Raw genomic sequence first — 19,247 nt, 5'->3', positions numbered from 1 at the left:
ATTTGTTTTTTGCTAAGAAAGGCATTCACGCACATGGTGCTATTTCAGCAACAAAAAGTCTCCCCTGGAAAATTTTACTTTATTCAGCCAATAGTAATTGACATGCTACTACATGCCAAGACCTGTGTTGGCCTCGGGGAAACATCAATATATGAAAGGTGGCCAGTGTCATGGAAGAGCCGCAGGCCACAGATGCCCGTATGCACAAGGACAGATGTAGCTTTGGCCATGCTGAAGTGCAGAGTTCTTTAAAGATTTTGCTTGTTTATACCCTAAAAAGTTATGTACACCTTTCTTTCTTGATCAATTAAAATTTTCATTTGATTTTTAAATGGCAGAAAAAGATGTAATTCTGCTATTAAATTGATATCATAAATTATTTTGTCACTTTTTAAAAAGTCACAGTAAAAGGAGTTTCTTTATAATCTGTGTCTGGTAATTTCCATATTTGATGTCTTTGTGGGATGCTTTCTGCTATCTGTTGTCCTTTAGTTCTTGCACATTTGGTTATGTTTATTCTGTGCAGTTCATTGACCTTGTAAATTTATTTATGGAGGTTCTTTGAGAGTTAGTGTTATAGACTGAACTGTGTCCCCCTTGTTAAAGCCCTAGCCTTTGACTGGTTTGGAAGATAGGGCCTATAAGGAGGTAATTAACACTAAATGAGGTCAAATCCAGTAGGACACAAGCCCTTACAGGAAGAAGAGACACCAGGGATGCATGTGCACAGAGAAAAGGCCACGTGAGGACACAGAGAGAAGGCAGCATCAGCATGCCAAGGAGAGAGGCCTCAGTAGAAATCAACCCTGCTGGCACCCTGATCCTGGACTTCCAGCCTCCAAAATTATGAGAAAATAAACATCTGTTGTTTATTTGTGCGGGATTCCTTTATGGCCTACCCAAGTAGACTAATACTCATGGGAAACGAGTGCATTCTTCCAACGTGAAGTCGTGTTTGCGCCTGCCAGGAGTTTTGGGCTCCCAGCAGTCCAGATTATTTTGAACAAAATGCACCTAGAGATTATTTGGTCACTGAAGTGACATGAGTTTGGGGGCAATTCATGCCTGGGCTTGTGCATGGGTAGAGTTTTTTTTTTTTTTTTAGGAGAGCAAGGTATAGGCTTTTATTTAGAGATAAAGTGAAAGGACAGAGCTCCCGGCTCACGCTAGGAGGGGACAAGAGAGTCCCCAATTTTTTAATAAGGCTCCGCAAAGAAAACTTTTCCTACAAGTCTTGGAGAGGGGTCAGATTTGCTTTGGCTCACATTCCCCTGAGATAGCAGCCCTGTGGGGCCTGGGGAAGGATTCTGGGGAAAGGTCTCTTAGCAGATGCCTCCCCCTGGGCAAGCCTCTGGGCTTTGACAGCTATTCTTCTTGCCCCTAGAAGCTGTTAAAATGTAAATTCCAGTTTGTCTGGATCAGCTAAGCAAAAGCAACTTCCATGTTCCATTACCTCTTTTCCTTAGATTTTGGTCCAGTAGTTACATTACTATTTTTCTCAACATGTAAGAATATGCTTTTTATGTTTTATCTAGCATTTTCAACGGTTGGTCTGAATAACCTAGCCTGCTGTATTCTTGGAAAGGGATGTGAACATCCTTATTTTTCTCAATACTTTAACTGAGAGGTTCTTTTAACCTGGGGTTTACACATGGACTCAAAGGCACCCACATCCATGATCATTCATTCAGATGACCCAATATATATTTCCCAGATATGTTTGGTCTTCATCCACAGTTTCTGAAAACACTTCAGAGAATCAAAGGTGAATAGGTGTCTTATCCTGTTAATGAGAGACTTAGGGACCACACCCAAGGGCTTGATTGAGTCAGCCAATGGCCAGTGATTTAGTCAATCATGTATATGCAATGAAGTCCTCACAAAACCCCCTGAGAAGAGCATCCTGCTTCACTGTTGGAGAGGCTTCCATGCTTGGGAAACCAGAATGCTTCCATGTGCCACCGAGCCAGGCCCCAAGCTCAATGAGGAGAGAAGCTCCTTGATTTGGAACCTTGCCCTATTTACCTCTTCATCTGGCTGTTAAACATATTCTTTACAGTATCCCTTATTAAACTGGTAAACTTAAGTGATCTCTTGAGTTCTGTGCACTGCTCTAGCAAATTAGTCAAACCTAAGGTGGGGGTCATTGGAACCTCTTCTCTGTAGCTAGTTGGTCAGAGGCACAAGGTAACAGGGTTTGTGACTGGTGTCTGGAGTTGATGGGGTGGAGGGCAGTCTTGTAGGATGAAGCTCTTAACCTAGGAAATCTGGTGCTGTCTTTGGGCAAGTAGAGTCAGAATTGAGTGGAATTCTCTGACACCCTGCTGGTGTTCAAGAATTGCTTGGTGTCATGTGTGGGAAGATCTCCTGCCACACATAAGCATTGGAATTGGTCTAGGAAGGAGGTCATTAGGAAACTCACCCATCACTGTTGATGTTAACCCTTCATCATCTAGTCATGTTGATGTCTTCACTATAGAGTTACTATTTTTCTTCTGTAACTGTTGGAAAATGTTTCATCAATATGCCAAATTCCTGTTCTGCACAGAAACTTCACCCAGTCTCAGCCTCAACTACGGGCTGAACCACTATGATGGCTGGCAAAAGATTTTCTGTTTATACTGTTGCTTTTACATTTATTGGCTGACATTATCCTGCAAAGGAAGAGCTTTTCTTTCTCCCTCCTTATTTATTTATATCACTATTAGCTCATGGAGTCCTATTTTATTCAATAGGTTATAATCTGTTACTGTAAATATTTATCTTCATGTCCCTAATTTGTCCAGTGGGAGCTCCTTTATGCTGGTTTCTGTGTTCTTTAAATAGTCTTTGAGCAATTCCTTAATTTCTGGAAGTTAGATTTTGGCTCATTTTGTAGTTTTCCTGCTCCAACCCTAAAATCTGGTATTTATTCAAAGAGTCTTGGTTCATTTTCTTCCCCCCATATGAGTGAGTACTTAAAAAAATCATATTTTAATTTTTTTAGACCAGTTTAAGGTTCATAGCAATAGGTTCACAGAGTTCCCATATATCCCCGGCTCTGACACATGTACAGCTTCCCCCATCAACATCCCGCACCCGAGGGGGACATTGTTACAACTGGTGAATTACGATGATGCATCATAATCGTCCAAAGTCCATAGGCTACACTGCCATTCATTCGTGGTGTGGCACATTCTGTGGGTTTGCATAAATGCATAATAACATGTATCCATCATTTTGTTATCAGACTTCCTTGGTTGACTTTTCAGTCAAGCATGGTATTAGAAACTAAAATCTGATAGTCATTGTGCTCAAAGCTGCTGTACTATCACTGCTTCTAGACCCTCTCAGAGGAACTAGGAAATATATATGTGATCTACATATATTTCCCAGTATATATATATTTATTATTTAATATATATATTTAATAGACCCACATGCATATATATTTCTGTATCTGTTTATATTTTTTAAAGTAAGCATATAATGATACCTGCTATTCTAATCCAACATCTCAGTGTTCTTTCTAGCCTTACCCTTTTCCATGCTTGTATTTTCTCCAACAGTGGGAAATCTGGCCATCATTATTCTCAATATTTTTACTTACTTGGTCAACATAATCAACTGTCCAACAACATCAGTCTTCTCAGTCTGCCACCTGCATGCCTTTCCTTTCAGCCCCCGTGTTCTTGTCCATTTGCCATTATGTCTCACTCAGGAAGGTAAGAGAAACAAAAAAGAAAGATAGGAGGAAAAGGAAGATGGGATGAGTAGGGAAGATGAAAAGGGACAAGAAAATAGGAAAGGAGGGGAAGAGTAATATTAAGATAATGCCATCAATTGCCTTCAATAACTTAATGTTAATAATTTTCATAATTTATCCTTATTCAGCAGCAGTTTTGTGCAACTGTGGCAGTCATGGGTTTCTATGTAAATGGGCTTATTTATATGCTAAGCAGTTAAGAGTTTAATGACAGTGTTAAGAAGGTGACTGCCAATGGCACACTGATGAAGTTTAAAACTTGGAGGCCTGGAATCAGACAGACCTGTGCTTTAATTCTGGTTCTTCTTCTATGTGTATGGCCAAGAGCTAGTTACTCATCAGCTGTGGGTATCATATTACTCACCTGTAAAATGGGTATACTATTTATTTCATAGGATTGTTATTGATGTTTACAGGATATAATAGTTTGGTTAATTATTGTTGTTGTTAATTTGTTATTGTTATGGTTAGTGTTCAAAATATCATCCTGTATTCCTATTCATCCTCTCTTGCTCATTTCATTGTTATATGGAAACCTAGCATTACTAGACTGTAGTATCCTCATGGCAGAGTAGAGACACACACACACACACACACACACACACACACACACACACACATAAATGAGGCTACAACCATGTTGTTGCTATACTTTTAGCGTCTCTTTTAATCAAAATAACATTTGTCCAGATTGAAATTCTGTGCCAACTTAAACATTGGTTTCCTTGGATAAAAGTGTGGCAAATGAAAATATCTCTGGATAATATTGGTGTTCTCATTTGAAAACAATGAGAATTCTAATATAAAAAGCCACTGCTCTTCTGTCCTGTCTGTTCTTATGGGAAATGTTCTCTCTCCAGTTGAATAATGTGTTTCAAAAGCAGTGTCCATGTTCTTACAGAACCTGACTCCTTGGCACAAATATTTGGTTCAGGCATGGGAATCCAGCTAGACCAATTAGCTGTCCTTCCCTAAGAAGTTTTAATTTGGGCCCAGAGATCATCACCCTCAGTCTGATAGTGAGGCTGAAGATGTGACCTTGAGAGGTATCTTCGGCCTTCTCTCCAGCCATGTGGAGGAAGCTGGTCTGACAGCTTGAAGCTAATGTGCTGGGAGCAGCGGAGTTTAGGGTTGGAGACAGAGAGAGGGCCTCTGTTTCTAGTAGTCCCTGAGGCCTGGCAGACCACTACCCTGGCCATACTTTGTTCCTATCACCAGTATGTCCTCCTTCTTGCATACCAGCTTAGTTGACTTCTGGTCAATGGCAACCTAGTGAAGTGTGACTGCTTTACGTAACTCAAAGAGCTGTTACAATGATCAGTGTACATAGTAGTGACTCAACAAATGTTGGCTTATTATTCTTATATTTAACATGGGGCAATCTCAATTCTAGAAGTAGCTTTCCTTCAGGAAGACAACTAAAGACAGGAGGCTGGAGCTCTACACACACACACACACACACACACACACACACACACACACACACACACACAGAGAGACAGACAGACAGACAGACACACACACCCTCTACTCCTACACACACACACACACACACACACACACACACACACACACACACACACACACACACACACACACACACACACACACACACACACACACACACACACACAGAGAGACAGACAGACAGACAGACACACACACCCTCTACTCCTAACCCGGCTCTGCTGTGCTGAGTTTCACATACCTGCCCTGAAACCCTACTAGTACTTCATTTGGCATATCTCAATCTGTCTCTCAGTAGCCTTCCCCCTTATGCTATACAACATTTTAGACTGGGTCTGATGGTCCTGAACTGTGCTCTAGTCTAAGCTGGGTGACAGGTGCTCAACACAGGCCTTACAACAGGTATAAGCTCATGGGGGAGAGGGGTGAGCTCATGTCTGGGTTGTGGGTTGGGAATGACCCTCCTTCAAATTCAGCTTCTTAGGAGACAGTATAAACATTTTTAAGTTAAGTTTTAATATGCTCAGTTCTTAAGGTCAGTCCTTGAAATCAGTGGGTCTCCAGGACTGTGTCAAAAATTTGCTTTCCTGCCCTGGGCAACCTAAGTGACAGTTAAATCAGTGACATTACTCTTCAAGGGCTGCTCTTTCTGGAGGACTCCATTTCATTATTTTTATAAGACCCACTTTGATTGATGAGGCTTGAGGGAGGGTCTTCCCAATTCCTTCATTCACACAGATTGAAAGGGATTGCTAGAATTCTTGAATCTATTTCTGTAAGCCGTCTGCGATTTGTTTAAAATATTCTTTATTGGGATTAGAGACATCTTGGCTTCTACTCAGGCAATTCCAAGGTGAGGTCTTTTCTCATCTCACGTTTCTAAATAGTTCTCCATTTAGAGAAGTGTTATGTCAAGGCTCTGGAGAGGAAAGGTGGAGTACTGATGGAGGCGGAGCTCGGCCTTTCGTGGGCGGAGACAGTTCTCCAGGCAGGTAGGCGTCCTTAACTCAAGAGTTATCAAGCCCTGTCCGCAACTGAACGGGTTTCCCCTATTGACGCAGGGCTTCCAACTGCGTCCAACTGGAGGGATTTTGGTGAAGTTAGTGTTTGTCTTCCTACATTTCAGTGATGTTTCGGTACTTCTTCAAACTACCCAGAACTACCCAGGGGACGAACAAAAAGGCACATTCTTGGGCGCCAGCATCGGCGCAGAACTTGTATTTTCCCAGCGCTCAGGGATTCTTGGGCCCCCGGAGCCGGGCCGGCCTGCGCTCGCCGCCTGGGGCAGGCGCTCGCTCACACTGCTCACCCAGCTCCGAGCTGCACCACGGACGGCACCTGCTCAGGCGGCAGTCAGCCGGCCGCGGAGACACCGCACGCAGGGCCCGGGACCCGGCAGCCGCCGGCGGAAGTGACGGCGCCGGGCGCTCCCGCCCCTTCCGCCCCTACGCCCGCCCAGGCTCCCGCTCCGCGCCGCCGCCCCTCCCCCGCGCGCGCTCCGTCAGCCTCTCCCTCTCCCCTCTCTCCTTCCTCTCTCGCACCTGAGCTCGCGCACCTGCCCGGCCCGGCTCCGCTCCCGCCTCCTTCTTGCCCCTCCCTCTCCGCCCCGGCCGGAAGGCTCTGATCTCGGCCGCGGGAGCCTCGCGGCTGCGTCACCACCGCCCCCCCCAGACAAGATGGACACCGCCGAGGAAGGTAAGTCGGCGGCGCTCGGAGTGGCCCCGCGTCCGCTCCATGTCGACGGAGCGCCGGACGTGCGGCGGGGCCCGGGCGGCGCGGCGGGGGCGCCTCCCCTCGGTCCGGGGCGCGCGGTGACAGCGGCGGGGCTGGCGCCCGGGCCATTTACTGCCGAGCTGCCGGTGCGAGGGGCGGCGGGCGGCGCGGCGAGCGGAAGGTGACCCCGTGGCGCCCCCCGCGCCCACGCGCGCGCGCTGGGTGGGTCGCTGCCGGCCAGGGCCTCCCCGCGCCCTGCATCCCGCCAGCCCCGGGGGACGGCGCCGTGGTCGCTGCTCCTAGTACGGGGGTGTTGTCCACACCCTTCCCCCACTCGGTTTTGTCTGTCTTTTTGTGGTTTTGCCTACTGCTCGCCAGGCCCTAGTGCCTCACAACAAAACTTCTTTGTTGACTCTGAAACTTGGCGAAAAATACCCGCCAGGTGACGGTCGAGTGGAGCGAGCTGACCCCGTTTAAAAACCTTGGCCTCTGCTTGCGTGCGCAAAAAGAATCTGTTTACTAAACGAGGAAGAGGACGGTCCAACGAGGTTATTCGAAGGAGGGAGGCTCCTTCGAATTCTTTTGTTTGGTGTAGTTTATTTTGTGTTTAATCCCTGATACCAATAAAGCAGGGTTTTTCGTGTTGGTTTTGTGTGTGCGTGCGTGCGTTTTGGAGGATATGGTTGTTTTAAAACCAACCTGACCCTTGTAAACTGAATATGTAAAGCATAAAGATATGAGTACTGAAGTGCATTTGCTTGCCGCAACGCTGAAAATAAGTTATTTTTAGTTTTATTTTTTTAGAGTCTATCAAATAATTTAGTGAGTCTGTAGAGGATATTAGTAAATTTTGTTTCTTGTTTTGGTGATCAGTGAAGGTATATTTATGCCCTGAGTATACTTATGCGGTTATATTGATAAGCATCTTTCAACTATGGATTGCGATTTTGGTGGTTTTAGGTGAAAATTGTTGAGCACCGTCATGGCGTGCAACAACGAGTGATAAAAGTTTGATACTGTCTATGCGTAATGAGTTGATAGAACTCGATTTATCATTTTTTAAGTAAGTCTTCCTTAGGAACTTCAACTGTAATGGCATTTCCATGTTGTAACACTTTGACAGTTCACAAAGCATACACACCTGAGTTCACGTTTGATCTTCATAACAACCCTGTGGAGTAGGTAGGTATTACTATTTTTTATAGATGTGAAAATTCAAGCTTTGTTATTTTAATAGCTTGTTCAAGTTACACACTCGTAAGAGATTTGAACCTAGATATTCTGATCACAATAGAGTTTTCGTGATGCCTCAGTTGTGTTTGTCATATACACTGTGATCACCTCAGGAGACTCCCTTGGAAAAATAGTAAAAAACTGCTAAGAGGTAAGGCATTACTTTCTTTTTGACCGTAGGTCCTTGTGTGTAAATTGTCATCTGCATATATTTCACATCCTTTTGGATTTAAATTTTAATGACTCAATGTAGTACGGCATGTATTTATTTAACCCTGGATACGTACTGCATATTACATTCTTTGAGCCTGGGCACTTAGTACTTGCGCGAATTTCTGATGAGATAGTTGTAATTCAGGAATTGCAGAATCTTGACGTTTATCTGTAATCATGAAAGAAGTATTTCCAATGTATTTCTGGTGCTTAAACATACTGTTTTCTTGGTAAAATTATAATCAGGGTAAGATATTTGCTGCCTCGAACACTGTTCCCTATTGAAATAACTAACATTTACTGAGGACTTGATGTATGGCATATACACTAACATTTTATACATGCCTCATTTAATTCTGTCAACGTTTTTAGGTAGGCTCTATTTTTTTTAACTGATGGAAGCAACTGGGGGTTAGTATGGTACTCAAAGTTACACAGGTAGAAAATGTCAGAGGCAAGATTCAAGCTCAGTTCTGTCAGGCTCAGTAGTTAAAGTAGATATTTATAAATGTTACTACTAGTGTCCAATGTTGAAGTAACTTATTTTTGTCACTCCTTTTATAGGATGAATCATTTACATAATTTGACAGCCTTGTTTTATTTTGCATTTGTTTTATGAAACTATCAGTCGTGAAATGAAAGTGAATTTTAATACCTTTTATGCCAACTTTTGCAAAATTCCAAATTGGAAGTCTTTTGAAAATTTCAAATTTCAAATTAATTTGTAAATTAATTTAAATTTCTCTTGAAAAAAAAAAAACGGAGAGAAAAGGGAGATTACAGAGGATTTCATGATAAAAATGATAAGATGCCCAAAAGCTTGGAAACAGCTGTTCTTTTTGCTAGATTAGTTATTACAGATCACTTCTTAAATTTAAAAAATGCAAGTGGTTTTTATATTACAAAAATAAGGTGGTTTCTTTTTGTAGGAGACTAAACAAATATGACTAAACATAAAGAAAATTAAGTTTTAAAGAATCTTTTAATCCTATTACCCATTGTTAACCATAGTGTTACTGGTATTCACTTTTCTATTTTTTAAAAATATGTTTGAGCAAACAGACTAGGAATGTTACTAAAGTACCAACCATGCAAATAGTGTAATTCTTCCTTCTATTTTAAAAATAGCACTTTGCTTTCCTCTAGTGGTACCATATAGGATGTTATAAATGCTCAGAGTGTTTTGTGTTCGTAGTAAAAAATACTGAATTCTGTTAGAAAATTGGTTATTTGCCAGATGAATTTTGACCCTTCATATTGTTTGCTAGACTTTTAAAGATCTCTAAAGTTCTTAGTGTATTAAATTTTATTTTTGTAAAATTAATGGGTTTGTAATCCACTTTCATAACACAGAGGATGGATGAATCATTCTTAAGCATTTGTGTGAGTGCAGATGTATTATGTAAATTGCTGGCCATCATCAAATCTTTAAACTTCGGAGCTGGAGGAGACCTTAGATATGCAACCTTTACATTTTGTGGATTAGGAGTCTGATTCTGCAGTGCATCAAGACTTAGCAGTTTCAGAGGAGAAAAGCTGCCCTTTGTTCAAGGATATACATTTTTCAAAAAAAAGCATTGCACCATTGGAATAAATGTTCAAGCAAGTATTGATGTATGAAACTCTCATGAAGATATTAAACATTTTGCTATAGTAGAGTGCTCATTTCAGTCCAGTGACATACAGAGCTGATTTTTTTTTCATTTTGCCAAATTACTCCTTTCACTGGCTGAACATAATACAAAATCTTACCAGCAACTTTTTTTATGGAATGCCAAAGCAGTTGTTCTTTATCCTTTATGAAACGTTCATTGGAAAGGTATGATGCTGAAGTGTATTGCAGTTGACCATGTTCTATATTTACTGTGGCAAAAATGAGGTGACATACCTGAACAAAAAGCAAACAATCCAATTAAAAAATGGGCAGAGGAGCTGAACAGACAGTTCTCCAAAGAAGAAATTCAGATGGCCAACAGCCACATGAAAAGATGCTCCACATCGCTAGTCATCAGAGAAATGCAAATTAAAACCACAATGAGATACCACCTCACACCAGTAAGGATCACCACCATCCAAAAGACAAACAACAACAAATGTTGGCGAGAATGTGGAGAAAGGGGAACCCTCTTACACTGTTGGTGGGAATGTAAATTAGTTCAACCATTGTGGAAAGCAGTATGGAGGTTCCTCAAAAAGCTCAAAATAGAAATACCATTTGACCCAGGAATCCCACTTCTAGGAATTTACCCTAAGAATGGCAGCAGCCCAGTTTGAAAAGGACAGATGCACCCGTATGTTTATGGCAGCACTATTTACAATAGCCAAGAAATGGAAGCAACCTAAGTGTCCATCAGTAGATGAATGGATAAAGAAGATGTGGTACATATACACAATGGAATATTATTCAGCCATATGAAGAGAACATCCTAATATTTGCAACAACATGGATGGAGCTAGAGGGTATTATGCTCAGTGAAATAAGCCAGGTGGAGAAAGACAAATATCAAATGATTTCACTCATCTGTGGAGTATAAGAACAAAGGAAAAACTGAAGGAACAAAACAGCAGCAGACTCACAGAACCCAAGAAAGGAGTAACAGTTAACCAAAGGAAAAGGGACTGGGAGGATGGGTGGGAAGGGAGAGAGAAGCCGGGGAAGAAGAAAGGGGGCCTTACGATTAGCATGTATAATGTGTGTGGGGGCACGGGGAGGACTGTACAACACAGAGAAGACAAGTAGTGATTTTACAGCATCTCACTATTCTGATGGACTGTGACTAATGGGGTATGGTGAGGGGGACTTGCTGAAGGGGGGAGTCCTCATGTAATTATAGATTAATAACATCAAAAAAAAAATGAGGTGACATAGATTGGGAAGGCATGAGTTCAAAGGATGGGAAGCCATCAGAACCAGACAGGTAGTTAGTTACCTTCTTTCTGGAACCACATGGTCTTTCATCTCTGCTTCCAGACAAGTCTGCTTCATTCTTCTCACAGCTGATCAACTTTCACTGCTTTGGCATGCTAATGACCAAGCAGACATGTGCTTATTGGACAAATGTTTATTGAACACCTGTTACAAGCCAGGCACTCTTTTGCACACTTAGGCCAGGCAGGGAACAAAATAGGTAAAATCCCTTCTTTCATAGACCTTATGTTCTTGCTTTTCGCTTGCTTCTGGTAAGGGAGGAAGGGAAGACAGAAAACAAACATGTAATAAGTTATATGGCATAACTGGAAGGTTGTAAGTGCTGTGGAGAACAGAAAATTGAGGTAATAGGAGTACCAGGATATGAAGACAGGGTAGCAGGTTTAAATATCACAGTAAAGAAGGCCTCACTGAGAAGTAAAGGAGGAGAGGGAGTTAGACATATAAATCTCTGTAGGCTAAGGGAATAATAGCCAAAGTGAAATCTCTAAGATAGGAGTATGCCAGGAATGTTCAAGTAATAACCACAGGACACCAGAGTAGCTGCAGTGGAGTGAATGAGTTAGGGGTAGGTAGAGTAAGTAAAATATGAAGTCAGAGAGATCATGGGGCCAGTGGGCAGTGTAGAGGGGGAGCAAGAATTTACCTTGACTTTTACTTTAATGAGAGGAAGCCATGGGAGGGTTTTGAGCAGAGGTGAGACATAAATTATATTGCCACTGTCCCTGGCTCCTTCCTTGAATGTATCTCTTCCCCAACCAACTGAATCTTAAACCAAATTTCTGGAAGCTAGAATCTGATTGGCCAATCTTGGGTCAGGTCTCATGATCCAGGTAGCTGGGTGGTGGTGGGTAAGATAACAATAAAAATCATGTCAAAAGGTACAAACTTCCAGTTATAAAATAAGTAAGTTCTGGAGATGTAATTTATAGCGTGACTATAGTTAATATTATGTTATATATTTGAAAATTACTAAGAGTATATCTTAAAAGTTCTCATGACAAAAAAAGAATTGTAACTGGTAATGGATTTAACTAGATGTACTGTGGTGATCATTTCACAATGTGTACAAATATTGAATCTTTATGTTGCACACTTAAACTAATATAATGTTATATGTCAGTTAAATTCTAACTTAAAAAAGAAAAAAATCATGGCTGGCTGTGTCCAGTTTTGATCTGGGAGACATCCCCAAAGGTTTTTCCTACGTTGTTGAACATGAGTACCTTCTAGGCTGGACTGCTGTGAGTGAGTAATGTGGGATACCCTGGTGTCCTCTTCCAGACCAGGGTTATTTTAGTGGCTTTTATTTCTCCCCTGTAAGGACATGAAATTCAGTTATTTTTATTATAATACAGGTAGAGTGGAAAGAGTTCTTAAAAAAGTAGCAGGAAGCAGGACTCCAAGGGAAAACTTTCTAATTCAGGCTGTATTTTAGAATGCTATTGCAGTGGGCTCATCAAGATAAAAGAAATTTAAATTCAGGCAGTGGGAATGGAAAGAATGAGAAAGAAAAAACAGATGAGGATAAAACCAATAGACTATCATGATTGATGAGGTGATACAGGAAGGAGAATTTTTAAATGATTGATTTCTGATGTAGTTAGTTGCATTAACTATGAATGGGAGGAGGGAAGTGCAGGCTTGGACATTGTCTTAATTTGCATGGGCTTCCGTAACAAAGTACCAAAGACTGGGTGGTTAAAGTTCTTTAACCTTCTATTAAAATAACAAAGTTATTTTCTCACAATTTCGGATGCCAGAAGTTTGAGATCAAGGTGTTGGTTGGGCTGGTTTCTTTCTGAGGAGTCTCAGAATTTTTGGCTTACAGATTTTTGTCTTCTCCCTGTGTTTTCATGTGGTATTCTTTCTTTGAGTATCCTAAATCTCCTCTTTTTATAAAGGCACAATTGATAGTGGATTAGGAGTCACTCTAATGACCTATTTTTAACTTAATTACCTCTTTAAAGACCCCATCTCCAAATACAGTCGTTCTGAGGTACTGGGGGTTAGGACTTGAACAAATGACTTCGGTGGAGATAGAGGAAATGATGCAGTAAAGCCCATGAGGTATGATGAGTTCTTGAACGTTTGGAAGCCATTGAGGCATTTCAAGACCTACTGTTTTTAGTGTGCACCTCTATTTTAGCACTTTTGCTATAAAAGATTTGGAGATTTCTTGTCTATTTTTCTTCTCCGCTTACCAAATATTGAAGACCCCCTGTGTACTTAGGCCCTGTGCCAACACTGTTTCCTGCATAGGTTTAATTTCCCCCCATTCTTAGACATGGCAGAGTTGCTTAGAGGCACTTCTACTGAGTGGAACAGTTTGAAGGCCATTGGTTTTAGGATTCCTTTACAGTTTTAAAAATTGAGGACCCAATGGATTTTTGTTTACATTGAGGATACACACAAACACACAAAATGAAAACAGAACTTTACACAATGCTTGTTAACAGAAATAACTACAATAAATGTATTATCCAAGACAACTATAAGGAGCAGAGTAGCATGTTTTAGTTTTTTGCAAATCTCTTTTTAATGTCTGGATTATTAAAAGACAATTGGATTTTCATCTCTGCTTCTGCATTTACTCTGTTGCCATGTGTTTTGGTTCAAAGTATAAGAAGATTAAGCTTCACACAGACAGGTTGAAAAGGGAAGCATATCTTCAAATAATTTTTGATATTCTTTGATACGCCAAAACAAGTGGTAGTTCCTTAAGTAGTGTTATATCTGAAAACACATCAATTATCTTTTAAAAATTTAATCACCTTAAATTAAAACCATTGGTCTGATGGTTCAGGAGGGGGAGTCCAGAAATAGACCCATACATATGTGGTCAATTGATTTTTGACTAAGGTACAAAAGCGATTCAGTGGAGAAATATAATTACACATGGTGCTGGAATAATTGAATATCCATAGGCAAAAAATGAACTTTGAGCCATATCTTGTACTATATACCAAAATTGCCTTACAGGGATATTAGACGTGGATATGAAACTTGTAGTTGAAAATCTTTGTGGTATTGGGTTAGGTCAGGATTTCTGTGGTACAATACTAAAAGCATGACCTGTAAAAGAAGAAATTGATAAATTGGTTGGCATCAAAATTCAGAAATTCTGGTATTTGAAAATCACTGTTAAGGGAATGAAGGCAAACCACAGAAAATGTTTGCTAAGCATATATTGGATAAATGACTTATTTAAATTATGTAAAAACAACTCTCAAAACAGTAATAACAGATAACAGTTTAATAAATGGCTCAAAGATTTGGACAGACACATTACTGAAAAATATATGCATATGGCTAATAAGCATCTGAAAAGATGCTAAGCAACATTAGTCATTAGATACATGCAGATCAAAACTACAGTGAGATAATTCACACCCCCTGGGATGGCTATAATCAAAAGGAACAGATAATTAGTGTTGGCTAGGATGTGGAGAAGTTAGCCTTCATTTATTGTTGGTGGGAATGTAAAGTAGTGTAACTGATTAACCTCAAAGTTAAATTGAGTTACCATGTTGCCCAGCAATTCCAATATTAGGTATATATGCAAAATAATTAAAAATATATGTTCAGAAGCAGTAGAAGCAACCTATTGTCTATCATTTGATGAATGGATAAGCAAGATGTGGTATATCTATATAATGGAATATTATTTGGCAATTGAAAGGAATGAAATATTGACATATGCTACAAGTTGGATGAACCTCATAGACATGATAAATGAAAGAAACCAGTCTTTCATTTACATGTTACATTACAAATTGTATGAAATGTCCAAAATAAACAAATCTATATAAAGAGAAAGATTAGTGGGGAGGGCTAACAGAGTGTCAAGTGACTGTTACAGTTACAAAGTTTCTTTTTGGGATGATAAAGATGTTAAAAACTTAGATGATGGTGGTTGATTTGAAAAAATACGCACTCCTCTATTGCAGCATTATTTACAAGATACAGAAGCAACCTAAGTGTCTACTGATAGATGAATGTATAAAAAAGATCTGGTATAAACAATGGAATATTACTTAGCCATAAAAAATAATGAAATTTTGCCCTTTGCAAAAACATGGGTGGACTTAGAGGGTATATGTAAGTGAAATAAGTTGGATAGAGAAAGGAAAATACCATATAATGTGTGGAATCTTAAATTATAACAACCAAACAAAATGAAATGAACTCATAAATACAGAGAATAAACTGGTAGTTCCCTGTGGGGGATGGGTAAAATAGGTAAAAGGGCTTAAGAGGTACAAATTTACAGTTATAAAATAAATGAGTCACAGGGATGAACAGTACAGCATAATTGAAATAACTTGTTTGATGACAGATGGTAACCACATTTACCATGGTGAGCATTTCATAGTGTATATAAATGTCGAATCACTGTGTTGTACACCTGAAACTAAAAAGTCAGCTATACTTAAGTTAAAAATTATATGTTTATTTTTAAAAAGATTATGGTTATAGTTGCATAACTGTAAATATATTCAAAACCACTGACTTGTACACTTTAAATTGTTGAGCTTGGGAGTATGTAAATAATATTTCAGTAAAGCTGTTAAGAAAACTCCAATGAGACATCACCACATACCTATTAGAATGACTGAAATTATAAAGACTGACTATACCAAATGTTGGTTAGAAGGTGTAAAAACAGGAACTTTCATGTACTGATGGTGGGAATGTTAAGTGGTATAACCACTTTGGAAATCAGTATAGTAGTTTCTTAAAAAGTCATGCACTTAACCATATGTTCCAGCAATAGTACTCTTGGGATTTACTAAGAGAAGTCAATGTGTACAAGGGTTTGTATATGAACCTATGTAGCAGTTTTATTTGTAAAATCTCCAAACTTGCATCAACCAAATGTCCATCAACAGATGAATGAACAAATTCATATATCCATACAATGAAATACTAGTCTGCGATGAAGACATGAAGTGTTGATGCACACAACATAGATGAATTTCAAAACAATTATGCTGAGTGAAAACCAGACAAAAGAGGGTATGTTCAACTTATATGAAACTCTAGGAAATGGAAATTGATCCATTATAGTAGCATGCAGATCAATGGTTGCCTAGGCATGGGGTGAGAGAAGGGTGGTATGAAAGGGTAAAAAGGGACATGAGTTAATTTTGGTTGTAATGGATCTGTGCTTTATCTTGATCATGGTGACAGTTGTACCAGTGTCAAGCTTATCAAGTGGTAACCCTTTAAATAAGTGCATTTTATTATATGTCAGTTGTTCTTAAATAAGGCTATCTTAAAAATCCATTGGTTTGTTTTTTACTCATGAATGATTTTCTAACATCGTGTATTGATTGTTTGGTAGCTGTTAGATTTCATATGTGATACAAAAGCTTACATTTATTGATTTCACTTATCTCGAAAGAATTGGGGAAACTATCATGCTCATTGTGGTGCATACACGTTTTCCAAAATCCCAATATTTGCTTGAAAGTGTGATTTTTATCATTGGCAGTCAATATTGTCAGTTGTTTTCCTTGGCTCCTAGGCTCACTTTATTGTTTTGTGACAAAATGTCTGCCAGGTACCCAGATAACTTTGAAAACTTATGTCAGCTTTTTTTTTCCATGGTAGAAATGGTGTTTCGTAGAGGAAAAAAAGCAGCTAGTTGAACTGGCAACTCCAGTGAATTGTAAAAGTGCTTTTTCTTGAAGCAGTTATTGCTGTTGAGCTTAAGTCCAGGAGGGACACTCCCTGTTTTCCAGTTCTAAAGTTTCCATTTGGTTCTTCTTTGAATCTTCTATCTTCTTTGCAGTCTGGGTCTAGTCAGGAGGCAGAAAACACACTAATTTAATTAGAAAAAGTTTACTAAGCTATGGTAAGAGGGTAACTATGAGGATATAATGAATACTATAAAGGGTACCCTGGACAAGAGGAAGAGTATCCAAGTCAGTATGGACTTGGAAGGGATGGGACCCCTCTTCCCAGCTGTAGTTCAAACCTCACTGGACCAATGTGGAGCTGTCAGCACCAGGCTGGTCTGTAGTTTCTGGGGAGGAGACAGTGATTCTCCAGAGCAGATCCAAGGTTGATGGGTGAGCATGCAGAGGGAGTTGGGGTACCACTGTTTTTGCCTTTTCCAAAACGTCATAAATGGAATCATACAGTCTGGCTTCCTTCACTTAATGCATTTGAGATTTATCTGTATTGTTGCATGCATTCATAGATCCGTTTTATTGCTTAGTAGTATTCTACTGTAGGGTGTATCATACTTTGTTTCTCTATTCCCCAGTTGTGAAATGCTGGGGACAGTTATCAGATGTGGGGAATTATGAATGAAGCCAGGATACATATTCCAGTAGGCTTTTGTGTGCAAATAGGTTTTCATTTTAGTAGGTTCAGTACCCAGGAAAAGGATTGCTGAATCATATGGTAAGAGTATGTTTTTTTCATTTTTACTGTTTGAATAGGTACTCTTTGTATTTGGGTTCTTTATCACTCAACATTGCTTTGATGTTAAATTTGAGGTCCAAATTGTGGTTCATAGTTTAGTTGGTTTAGTCTTAATTGCCGTATAGCATTCATTGTATAAATACACCAAAATTTATTCATTCTGCTGTTGATAGGCCGCTTGGTTAGTTATTAGTATGAATAGTGCTGCTGTGAACATTCTTGTACATGTCTTTGAACATAAATACATAAGAAAATAATTAATTTTAAAAACAAAATACTACAAAAACATATACTATAGACATCACACACATATAAAATAAGGGAAAGACTTCTTTCCTCCAACCCTGATCCACCAAAGGTAGCAACTGTTAATGGTTTCTTACATAACTCTTCCAGAACAAATGTTTATCTTTGCATTTGTATGTGTTGTTTCAGATTTTTCTGCTGGAATATGGATTATCAGTGAGAGGCTTCCATTCCTTTTAGCCCGTCCACACACAGACCAGCTGAGGAGATTTAGTTGAGAATATATAGAGCAAGAGCAGGTGCAGCCTATTTCCTTGGCAGCTTTTCCCAGCCTCCAGTTCCCTAGTAAGATGTGGATATGCTAGTGACACAATCTTAACAGGACTCAGGGTCTGCTAAACAATCAAGTGGTTGCCTTACAAGTGTTTTACAGCAAGGGCTTATCGCCATTCTACTTGATTTACACCAAAATCTTGGCCTTTCCATTTAGGAAAATATTTATACATAAGGTGCTATTTGAAAAAAACCATCTAGTCGCATTTTCATCATGTGGGAAAAAACAGTCAATACTGCACAAGAGATCTGTGATAATTGTTTTTGGACCAAATTCCATAGCAGAGTCATTTAGATTAAATGGTTTTAAATTAGGAATATGTTGTTGATTGCACAGAAATAGGTTTTTAGGAATGCTGAGACAGAAATTTTAATCTTATTCTTCTTCCCTGATGAAGATGTAGCCAGTGAAAGTTTGATCACATTTTTAAAAACATGACTAGTGAAGTAAGAAAGTTGCTAACATTTCTTTTCAAATTTGTGGGTAATCCCTCTTGCTTAAGAGCTTCATTGATAAAATTGGATTTGGTAGTGTCAAAGTAAAAGTTCAGCTGTGATATTGGCAAATTGCATGTTTGGTTTTATTTTAAAAGAAGTTTTATTATGTAAAATTTAAAACACTCACAAAATAAGAGTAATAAACCTCCATAAATCAAGCATCTAGAGTCAACAGATATAACTGTACAGCTGATAGTTCTTTCATCTCAACTCTTTCCCTCCTCCCTCTTCTGGAATATGTTAAAGCAAATCCCAGATGATATATTTTCATCTGTAAGTAACTTTGTATTCAAAGAGATAATTTCTTTAAAAAACTTATAATCAACAATACCACTATCATCCTACTAATTGGCTTTATCCTCCAAGTATAAAAATGACTACCAGTATTATTACTATTAATACAGTGATTACTGAATTGTTTGGGATTTCTTTGCA

At 39.4% G+C, this 19,247-nt stretch overlaps 1 protein-coding gene across 2 annotated transcripts in view; it reads left to right on the top strand.

Annotated features, from left to right (window-relative positions):
• The first annotated feature begins 6,666 nt into the window (after positions 1-6,666).
• Positions 6,667-19,247, top strand: part of MARCHF6 (membrane associated ring-CH-type finger 6) — a 65,621-nt gene continuing 53,040 nt past the window's right edge. The window contains exon 1 of one of the 2 annotated variants that reach the window (XM_073237834.1): positions 6,667-6,907. In XM_073237834.1, coding sequence (XP_073093935.1) covers positions 6,889-6,907 — 19 coding nt within the window. In that variant the 5' untranslated portion in view covers positions 6,667-6,888. The remainder of the gene's footprint in view (positions 6,908-19,247) is intronic. The other variant, XM_037025021.2, reaches the window with a different exon arrangement.

This window comes from Manis javanica, chromosome 1, assembly GCF_040802235.1.
Source record: "Manis javanica isolate MJ-LG chromosome 1, MJ_LKY, whole genome shotgun sequence".
In the NCBI taxonomy this organism is placed as follows: Eukaryota; Metazoa; Chordata; class Mammalia; order Pholidota; family Manidae; genus Manis; species Manis javanica.
The sequence above is the reverse complement of the archived record's forward strand: the minus strand, read 5'-3'. Positions and strand labels throughout refer to the sequence as shown.